Source organism: Neofelis nebulosa, chromosome 8 (assembly GCF_028018385.1).
Source record: "Neofelis nebulosa isolate mNeoNeb1 chromosome 8, mNeoNeb1.pri, whole genome shotgun sequence".
In the NCBI taxonomy this organism is placed as follows: Eukaryota; Metazoa; Chordata; class Mammalia; order Carnivora; family Felidae; genus Neofelis; species Neofelis nebulosa.
Genome location: NC_080789.1, coordinates 60,538,350 through 60,549,813, shown reverse-complemented (window position 1 = coordinate 60,549,813; position 11,464 = coordinate 60,538,350). Strand labels below are relative to the sequence as shown.

Genomic DNA, 11,464 nt, shown 5'->3' with positions numbered 1-11,464 from the left:
TACAAGAGAAGAAAAATATGAGAAACCACACAGAAATAACAGAGTTTATCCTCCTGGGATTGTCAGATGACCCACAGCTTCAGGTGGTGATCTTTGTCTCTCTGCTCATCACCTACATGCTCAGCATCACTGGCAACCTGACCATTATCACCCTTACCCTGCTGGATTCTCACCTCCAGACCCCCATGTATTTCTTCCTCAGAAACTTCTCCTTCTTAGAGGTTTCATTCACAACTGTCAGCATACCCAAGTTCCTGGGCACTATGATTACAGGAGATAAAACCATTTCCTTTAATGATTGTATGACTCAGTTTTTTTTTCTCATTCTCTTGGGAGTCACTGAATTTTGCCTTCTGGCCGCCATGTCCTATGACCGTTACATTGCCATCTGCAAACCTCTCCATTACATGACCATCATGAATCACAGAGTCTGCATACTCCTTGTCTTTGCTTCATGGCTAATGTCATTCTTAATCATATTCCCATTACTTATGCTGTTCATACAGCTTGATTACTGTAGGTCCAATGTTATAGACCATTTTACCTGTGATTATTTCCCCTTACTACACCTTTCTTGTTCAGACACAAAATTCCTAGAGATAGTGGGTTTTTCCTGTGCTGTGCTTACTCTACTGTTCACTTTGGCATTAATAATTCTGTCCTACATATATATCATCAGAACAATTTTGAGGATTCCTTCTGCTAGTCAGAGGACAAAGGCCTTTTCCACCTGTTCTTCCCACATGATCGTCATCTCCATCTCCTATGGCAGCTGCATTTTCATGTATATTAATCCATCAGCAAAAGACAGAGTGTCTCTGAGCAAGGGAGTTGCTGTGCTAAACACCTCAGTGGCCCCCATGCTGAACCCTTTTATTTACAGCCTAAGGAATCGGCAAGTCAGGCGAGCCTTCATGGGCAGGGCAAGAAAGATTGTATTCTTCTCAAGAAAATGAAAAAAATTAAAAGTACTGTCATAAATTAAAGGCATAATGAAGAATAGTTAAAAAATAGGGCCCCTCAAAAATCTATTAAATACACATAGCCTCACTGGAGTTATTTTTCATTGCTTTTATTTCTATTGCCAGCAGTTTACTGAGGATATTTGAATATATATATGTATTTTCTATTCAAATTCCATCCCTCTTTCATTCATTTCCCCACCTTTGAGCTAGTCTTTCCACTCTGTAACTATGAGCTTGGCCTCAGTTCCTTCTTTTAAATAGTTTTAAATTCCAGGTTTTCCACAGTAATTCTTAGAGAATTCAGAGACAGAAAAAGAGCAAGAGCATTGGGGAGAAAACTGTGTTTTATAATTTCATCAGAAATACTCTTTAGAAATTCAGAAAATATTCAATCAAGTTTAACATTATTTTAAATTACTATACAGAGACTGTAAATACAGCTTGACAGTCTTATTAGAATATTGCAGTTACTATCCTCTCCATATTATAGCACTATTAGTAATTATATATGATACAGTACCACTGAAAGAGAAATTTAATTATATATATTTTGAGAAATCAAAAACCATCTTTCATTACCCAGTTTAAAATTTTCTGTGCCAAATAATTTATCAGTTTAAAACATAATTAGGAAAACTTGAATTAATCCCTTTTTTTTTTTTTTTTTTTTTTGGAATTCCATAATTATGAGATACACAATACCAGTTCTTCAAAAAAAAAAAAAACAAAAAAACCTGAAGAAATAAATATTCCTAGATACCATTTATGACTCCATATTGTTCAGGGGTATATTTAAACAAGTGCTTAATCTTTTTAAAAAAAATTTTTTTTTAACATTTATTTATTTTTGAGACAGAGAGAGACAGAGCATGAATGGGGGAGGGGCAGAGAGAGTGGGAGACAGAATCGGTAGCAGGCTCCAGGCTCTGACCCATCAGCCCAGAGCCCCACGCAGGCCTCGAACTCATGGACCGTGAGATCGTGACCTGAGCTGAAGTCGGACACTTAACCAACTGAGCCACCCAGGCGCCCAACAGTGCTTAATCTTAAATTGCTCTTTTTGATAATCAATGGCTAAGAGTTATAACTTTCTCTTATCTTTACTGGCTATTTTGATATAACAGTTTACAGGAACAATTCATTGAAGTGCACAAGATGCCTTCTTTATTTCAACATTTACACTAAATGTTTCTTAACCATGACATACTCCCCTCCCAGATATCTGCATGGGATAGGCCAGACATCCACATGTCCCCTCAATAAGGCCCACCCCAATGACGCTATTTAAAATTTAGTGGCTCCCCACCTCCAAGGTTTTTAAATTTTCTCTTCCTTTACAAAACATTAATTTACAAAAGACCATATAATGTACTAATCAATTGTGTCCATTGCTTATTGTCTGTCTCACACCCCTCCCTCACCCCATGAAAGCAGGGATCTCTGTCCACTTTGTAGACACAATGATGTGTTCCAGCAGTGCTGTGCTGGGACCTGCCTTTACACTTCCCAACAGCCAACTGTGCTTGTGTCTCCTCAATTCTGCATTCAGAAAGGCCACATCACCTGCCATGGTGGGAGACTTTACATCTTAAAAATTGATAAACTCTACCGATGGGCTCCTCACCTCCACTCGCTGAGGCAGCTGTTAAACATTTACTGGAAGTCACTATTCCTCCTCATTTAGAACATGTGTCTGCCATGTAGTGGGTATTCGATAAATATTTTTTGAATAAATAAGTTTAAATAATGTAGAATGGCTCCAGTGTCCTAGCAATCAGAGCACTATTTTGTCCAACAGAAACACATGCTATTTATATAATAATGTAAATGACACTGAGTTAGCTTTTAAAACAATGTTCAAATAAAATGTGTATATCATAACTAGACAACGTTGAATGAGAAAGAAATAATTGAATATTTCTAATGCATTTGATGTTCATTGTCTTATATTTTACATTAGGCCATCTAAAAACTATGTACAAATTTATTTCTTTGACTTTTCATGAAGTCAATGATAACACTTCTTATTAAGTTTTCCTACTGAGCTTTCTAATAGTAGGAATTCCCATGATGCAAACCCTTATTTTTCTCATGGAAAAATTCTTAGAACTCTTTGGGATACACCAAGAAATGTATGAAATCCAACATCACCTGTCAGTTGATACACTTCTGAAATTATAAATTCAACTTATAGAATAATAGGTCAATAACTGATAGTATTCAGTAAATGGGAGATCAATCACACATCCTGCAGGGGCAGGATAGCTTACCTAAAAAGGATGTTAATATATCACTGAAAATAATTAGTTATATGCACTGGAATTATTTAGTAATATGATGTCAGTTCAGGCTTTCAGAGAAAGTCTTTAATAATTTTTTTAAATTTATTTTATACAGAGAAAGCAAGAGGCGGGGAGGGACAGAGGGAGAGAGTCCCAAGCAGGCTCTGTGCTCTGCATATAGCCCAAAGTGGGGCTTGATCCCTTGGCCCTGAGATCATGACCCTAGCCAAAAACAAGTCTCAACTGACTGAGCCACCCAGGCTCAGAACTCTATGAGAGGTCCTTCTAAGAAAGTCTTAAATTATTTGGATCCCTTAACCACTTGATTTAATAAATTTTATTTTATGATTTTGAACGTGTTACAGTAAAACATTATTTGTAACTGTAGGAGAGTGAAACCTGGTAGCTGAACAATGTTTCATTGGCCTTAAACATAGTCACTCATCAACCTCACAAGACATGAAGGTAATTGACACATTCTTAAAAACCTGATGTCCTAGTATCTTTTGGATACGTAGCAGGTATAATCAGCCTTAATTAAAAGTAAATTATGAGGAGGTCCAGAGAAAAGCTAGACAGCTATTAGGAACTAGGAATAAAACAATAATGTAAGAACGTAAGAGACTGAGAGAATGATCAAGTAAGAAAGACATGCAATTCAGCATCTAGGAGTCTCAGAAAAGATGTGGAGAAGAAACCTGTCTAATAGGATATTTCAAATGAAGTGCAGTGCTTTGTGAGATAGAAACTCACTTCCTTTTCCTGTAAGAAAATCAATGAAGACTGCATTGTTCACAAACACACAAGTGGTGGTCAGCACACACTTAGCTAACTTCTTTCTACTTCAGAGTCTTTACCTGAATAATAGCACTGACCTCAGAGGGTTTTGTGTTGTCTGCTTGTTTGAAAAAGTTGAGATAATTTAAGTGTATGGTCAGTGCCTGGTAACCAATAAAAGCTCAGAACAAAACAGAATCACTATTTGGAAACAAAAATAAAGGCAAAGGAATAGAATTTTCATAAGTAGAAAATCAGTTTCACTATCTCTATTGAAATATATTGAATGAATATTTTCAATTACTGTTTTAATATGTATCAATTATAAATTCAACACATCTCAGGGTGCCTGGGTGGCTCAGTTGGTTAAGCGACCAACTCTTGGTTTTGGCTCAGGCCATGATCTCATGGTTCATGAGCTCGAACCCTGTGTTAGGCTCTGTGCTGACAGAGCAGAGCCTGCTTGGGATTCTCTCTCTCTCTGCCCCTCCCCTGCTATCTCTCTCTCAAAATAAATAAATATTTTAAAAAATAAATAAATTCAACACATCTCGGCATCTATCTATTGTTCTATGTGTTAGCTAGTTATTTGTTCATCCCTTCTCACTTCTTTCTTTTGTCCCACTTTCAAATATTCTCATCTTTCAATCCTGCATATTATCTGCATTTCTGGCATTAATGCATGCATGTTTTATGCCCACATTTTTAACTGAAGAAAATAAAGATAAGTCATCAAATGTGAAATTATATTACATATGTGTACATATATGTGTACATTACATATATGATATTCAAATATCGTATTCTTCTAGTAATAAAAACAGCATCTCTCATTGAAGAAAATGTGAAAATAGACAAGTTAAAAATATTCGATGCCAGATTCCCAGATATTTATTTTACTGGTCCAAAAATATTCTCACCACAAAAAGATGTCATATGCACAAATATAAACCAGTATTTAATGGAAGTAAATAACATAATGAAAGAAAGTAGTCAAAAGGTAATAAAAGCCACATTAGCGGGAGCTATGGGAAGGGTTTCCCTAAATTCAAAGGCCCAATACAGGGATAAACCTTCTCATGTCTTTAACTGGTTGTCCATTTCAGAAGGCAATCAACTCACACTAGAAATCAACAGCAGTGTTTTCTACCATTTCATTCTGCTAAAGAATTCTTCTCGGGGTTGCCAGAATTCAAAGGATATAAGGGCACCAATTCTACTGAGGAAAAGTCCAAAGTTTCTGGAAGAAAAATGTGACTTCCTTGTATAATCAGAAGGGTGAAATTCCAAGTCAAGCTCCCACACATTCATTATAATGTTGTTTGTACATTTGCCTATAAGTTTGCTTCTTATATTTTTTAATCAATATTTATAAAAATGATTCACCCCTATCTTTAATGATTCTTCTCCTTAGCACTCAGTTTACTTAATCAATTCCCCTGGGCCAACAAAAAGGCACATAAAATCAGTCCAGTTCCATTTGTATGGCATGCCTAGAGAAGAACATTCCTTATTTTCTGTTCTTCAAAACAGCATTTGCAGGAAAATATAGCAGTCCCTGAACCTAAGGAAAATACTACTTAGGTTTTTATAGATGCATAATCATAGAATTACAAACTATTGATTTTAAATGTTTACACGAATAGAAAGAAAAATGATTTAATAAGTCATTTTTTGTACTATATGAAAAGAGGCAAATGGAAGAGTACTTTACTAGTCAACCCAGGTGTAAGTGAATTAGTACATGGAGCTTGATAAGAGATGAAAAGCCAGAATGAGTTGTATTATGTTTTCAGAAATTCATAGCATCAGTAATGAAGGATATTGTGAGTCACATATAACTAATCTAGCAACAAAGAGAATTATGATCCTTAAAACCATGACAAAGCTAAATCAGTATACTTGTTTGTTTTAAAAATCAATACGCTGTTTTGAGAGCACAATAGAAACTAAATCTTTTGCTAATTCAATTTAGCAGCTCTGAAATTATGTAAATGTTTAAGCAAATCAGATGATAAAATCTGAGATTAAATCATCAAGAAGACCAAGAAGTAAGTCAATTTTTTATTCTTCAATATATATATACCTTCATTTTATTCAAATGTCTTTAAAAATATTATTTGTATATGTTTGTGGATTCACAAATCTTTCAATATTACAAATTAAATAATTGTTTACTACCAAGAGACTATTAATAAAATGCTAAAGAAGGAACACACAAATCAATCCTGGATTGTTCTTTCTTTCTAACTTGAAATCGTGGTCTGTTATAAAAATACAATTTTTTTTATTCCCTATTGGATCTTTCATACTTTCCCTTTTAAGAGTTACCATTTCTTAGAATAAAAAACTGTTTTCCTAGTTTAATATATCTAATTGCTTATTTTTTGTGTTAAATTCAAGTGTAAATATACTTATTACATTTAATTTTAAAGGTAGATCTATATTATAATCATTTTTGTTACATACATTATGTTGGGTGTTGGGTGGGGGATGGGCATTAAGGAGAACACTTGCTGGGATGAGCAGTGGATGTTATATGTAAGTAATGAATAATTAAATTCTACTCCTGAAATCATTATTACACTACATGTTAAGTAACTGGAATTTCATTAAAAATTTAAAAATTGAAAAAAAAATTCCCAATTGGAAAGGTTATCTGTTTCCCAGTAAATGCTATACTGATCACCTACTTGTTCATTTTCCATGACAATACTGTAAAAAAAACAAAAAATAGAATTCTACATTGTATGAATTAAACTATTTCTAGGCTATAATTATTTTAGTAATAGAAGAAGACTGCCTTCTTGTCCTTCTGGACTTTTATCGGAAAAGGATTTAAAAAGATAAGAAAAGGGAGGGTAGCATCAACCAAACCTTGAAGAAAGTAATTAACAAGAGAATGCGAACAAAACATTCCCATGGATAAACTTGTGAGATGATTACTATGGTGACAAGTTGTTTAACCTTGTGAGAGTTCCCTCAACTATGTGGGCTTCAAAATAGAAAATGTGGAGATAGCCTAAATGACCCCTGTAAGATTTCAAACTCTGTATTTAGATTATCCATAATCCAGACTTGTTTTATAGTACTGAGGAAAAGAAAAGATCAATCAGAATATTTTCATGGTTTTATAAAAAAGAATAATTAGATGCTTAATCTTAAAGAAACATTAGAAGAAATAGCTTCTGCTTAAATGCTAGCAAAAGACATTTTTTTTAATCCATGGCCTGTGATTGTGTATACTCAATAATAAAATATCAATCTTTAACTTCAGATCATGTTATTACTTGAATGTAAGGTCCAATAGGAATTGGACAGGGTTGCTGAAGGGGAACATGTGTTTTTGGCTTTCATAGATTATTCATCATCATGGATATTTAAACATTTTATATTCTATCCTCAATCTTCTTTTAACTCTTTTATTTTCTATAGGAGAACATACATTCTCTGTTTGAAAGTGGGGAAAAATGATCAGCGATGAAAAACCACACAGTACCCAAAGAATTCATTCTTCTAGGGCTATCTGATGACCCCAAGCTCCAGACTGTGATTTTTCTCTTTTTAATTATCACATATCTATTAAGTGTCACTGGAAATTTGACCATCATCACTCTCACCTTGGTGGATTCCCATCTACAGACCCCTATGTATTTCTTCCTCAGGAACTTCTCTGTATTAGAAATATCCTTTACAACTGTCTGTATTCCTAGATTTCTGGGCACAATTATCACCAGAGACAAATCTATTTCATACAATAATTGTACAGCTCAGTTGTTTTTCGTCATCTTCATGGGTATAACTGAGTTTTATCTTCTAACTGCCATGTCCTATGATCGCTATGTAGCCATCTGTAAACCCCTACATTATGCAACCATCATGAACAAAAGAGTCTGCATTTTACTTGTCTTTTGTGCTTGGCTGGCAGGATTCTTAATATCTTCCCACCAGTTATTCTTTTTCTCCAGTTAGATTACTGTGGCTCCAATGTCATCGATCACTTTGCTTGTGACTATTTTCCCCTCCTGCAGTTATCTTGCTCAGACACATGGCTCCTAGAAGTGATTGGCTTTTACTCTGCAATAGTCATACTGCTTTTCACTTTGGCATTAATAATTCTATCCTACATGTTCATCATTAGAACAATTCTGAAACTGCCTTCCGCCAGTCAGAGAAAAAAGGCATTTTCTACGTGTTCCTCTCACATGATTGTCATTTCCATCTCTTATGGAAGCTGCATATTCATGTATGCCAACCCTTCCGCAAAACAGAAGGCATCATTGACCAAAGGAGTAGCTATTCTGAATACCTCTGTGGCTCCTATGATGAATCCATTTATATATACCCTGAGGAACCAGCAAGTAAAGCAAGCCTTTAAGGATACTGTCCAAAAGGTTATGTTTTTCCCCAGTAATTGAAGGCATTAGTAGCATTACAAGAATGAAGTGCTTGGAAATGCTTCCTATTATTCACACTTTCTCAAAACTCCCTTTCCTTTACTCGAGTTATGTGTTTTCCCCTTTTTTTCCATCCCCCTATTAAAATTTCCCAGACATGGAACTCAATAAATTTGATAATGTGAATATCGTCTCAGAATTTTCTGTGCATTCACAAGTTTTATTCAAATGTATTTGGATGAAGTAATAAAATTGGGTTGATGATTATGATTTTGAATGGGAGTGGTTTGATTTTGAAGAGACATGGGCTTTAGGTTGATGGTAAGTGTGTAAGAGTACATGCAGATTTCTGAACTTTTCATTCTTACTAATAGAAATGAAATGTCATTATAAAATTTTGATTCTATTTGTCATTTCCATGAAATCAATTCAACACAATCATCAGGGGATTGGGAATAAAATATTTATTTAAAGGTTTTAAAAGATTAGAAACTCATACATATTAAAAATCTTTAACTATTAACAATAATTAAGATGCTAATGAGGAAGGGGAGAAGCAAGAGAGACAGGGGTAGAAGATAACATAAAATTTTCCAGCAATTCCTACACTCCAGATCTATTGTTTTCTTTGTATTGAAACATCTAATCCTGACAACAACCTTATGAGGTACTTTTAATTACTATTCTTTTCGGGGATGCCTGGGTGGCTCAGCCAGTTAAGCATCCAACTTTGGCTCAGGTCAAGATCTTGCAGTTCATAAGTTCTCCAGTAATTGAAGGCATTAATAGCATTAGAAAATGAAGCCCGGTGTCGGGCTCTGTGCTGACAGCTTGGAGTCTACAGCCTGCTTCAGATTCTGTGTCTCCCTCTCTGTCTGCCCCACCCCCGCTCAACCTCTCTCTTTCTCTTTCTCTTTCTCCTCTCTCTCTCTCTCTCTCTCTCTCTCTCTCTCTCTCTCTTTCTCTCTAAAAATAAACATTAAAAACAATTTTAATTACGATTCTTTTCTAGTCAGAGGTATTTTTTGTTAGGTAGATCACATACCTCCAGAAATTAAAAAATACTTTCCTCATGTAAATATTATATATTTTAAACTATGTTAAACATTTAATCTACCTCTGTAAGACTTTAACAATCCCCTCAATTGGGTATGTTTTTCTCCTCCTTTTAAAGAATGAAACATAGAAATTCATGGTAAATAAATAAGATATATGGCCAATACACATTAGAGGGAGGATTCAGATCAAAGCTATGCCCCCCAATTAAGCCATTGTACCAATTCCTGGGGGAAGAGAGATCGTTTACAATATAAATATTACAACTTAGAATTTAAGAATAGGATGCTATTTCTTTCACAAAAGTACTTACTTTCACAAGAGTACCAAATAAGTCCACCAAAATGCCACACTTGGCTTATGGGGATTTCTCTCCAAAATAACATCTCTCAGAAATTAACAATTCAGAAGACCAGCACCTCTTGGAATTAAAGTTAGATCCCTACACCTAAAACCAGAAAATTGCTTTAAACAAAGAAACTCAGACTCCCAAACTTTTCCATTGGTAATCTCAGATATAACATATAACTGTATGATAATGAATGTAGTATCTCATTGGCAAGGCTCTTGTCATTTTTGTTTGAGCACTGAGTTGTCCCCATCAACAACCGCAGACGTAATCATAAATTATGTGATTATTTATTATCTCACTCATAGATATTATTTAGTCATTCTCCATCATTCTGAATTGAGTCAGAGTAAACCTTTGTATTCTTAAATATCAGAACTTTTCAGTGTTCATCATGCCTCACATCTCTCTCTGAGGGTAGATCTCCAGTGCTAAAATTCTCATGTTCACATTGCCTTTTTATCGCCATCTATAAAATTGGATGTATATTACAATAATTTACAGTCATATAGAATCACATGAGCCTCCCTGTACAGTATGCTTATCAATATGGTTAGAAGTTTTCACAATATACTAGAATTTCATTTTTCTTGACTATATTAACAAACTATGAGCATTTTTCTAGCAAAAGGAATACTTGTTCATTATTGCCTACCGAAAGGCTTATTGTAGTGTAGTCATTTACTCAAATATTTGTTATAATTTAACAAATCAACAAATGGATGAAAGTGTCAAAATGCCTACTTCCTATCTAAACTATTGATATCTCCTGCCTTGAAATTCTCATTCTTCTGCTCTGATATCTTATTTGAATAAGCTTCTCTGTCTGGGTTTTCTAGGACTCCTTGTTTTCCAGACCCATAGAAATTGCTATAACCCTTAAAATAATATCATCACCTATTAAATGCCTTCCTCAACAGACAGGACCTATCTTTTCTTTATAGGACTACCTCCTAGGAGCTCCACTGTGGACATATTTAGGGCAAAATCCTATCTTTTATTCATTAAGATACAAGATGGAACCCTAGGACTCCCATGGGTATCACATTTTTAACTTGAGATGTTTTCATATAGTTGACATATAACAATGGTACTCAACAACATCATTTACTTAGTATATATCAGTGGCTTCTTGAGGCAGATTTTTAAGGTCATCGTAGCAGTTCATCTACTCTATCATTCATTCTATATAGTCCCCAGAAGTACAATTCCACTTGTGCGACCTTACAAATATTAGCTAAACTCTCAATGAGTCAGTTTCCTAATATAAAAATTAGGGAGAATAATAGGAATTTCATCATGTGGTAGCTGTAAATATTTACTTAGACAAGGTTTACAAAAGAATTACAAACATGCCTGTTACCTTCCAAGTGTCTAATTATTAAAACTGTTACTGTTATCTTCAATAATGTCAATTTAATTAAATGTCCTATAGCACATGCAATTTTCTCAAAAGTAATTTGGCTTTATGCATCACAACAGTGTCTGCAGGATAAATGCCTTCTACAGTGCATTGTGTGGTACTCCCTCATCTGTAAGTTAGGGATTACAATAATGTTTACTTGATTTATTGCTGTAATAATTGAGACTTCTCTTTTGAATATCCCCACTGTGAAACGTTTTAATGAACTTACATGT

The 11,464-nt window shown here is 34.6% G+C and overlaps 1 protein-coding gene and 1 pseudogene across 1 annotated transcript; both read left to right on the top strand.

Annotated features, from left to right (window-relative positions):
* Positions 1–956, top strand: LOC131519437 (olfactory receptor 6C1-like). Its single transcript, XM_058742473.1, has one exon. It carries the CDS (start codon positions 18–20, stop codon positions 954–956), a length of 939 nt encoding a protein of 312 aa, XP_058598456.1. The 5' UTR covers positions 1–17.
* A 6,520-nt stretch (positions 957–7,476) lies between these two features.
* Positions 7,477–8,607, top strand: LOC131519436 (olfactory receptor 6C3-like; annotated as a pseudogene).
* Positions 8,608–11,464: the final 2,857 nt, after the last annotated feature.

Coding starts and splice junctions, on each gene's coding strand:
- LOC131519437 (XM_058742473.1), top strand. CDS start 18: ATGAGAAACCACACAGAAATAACAGAGTTTATCCTCCTGGGATTGTCA.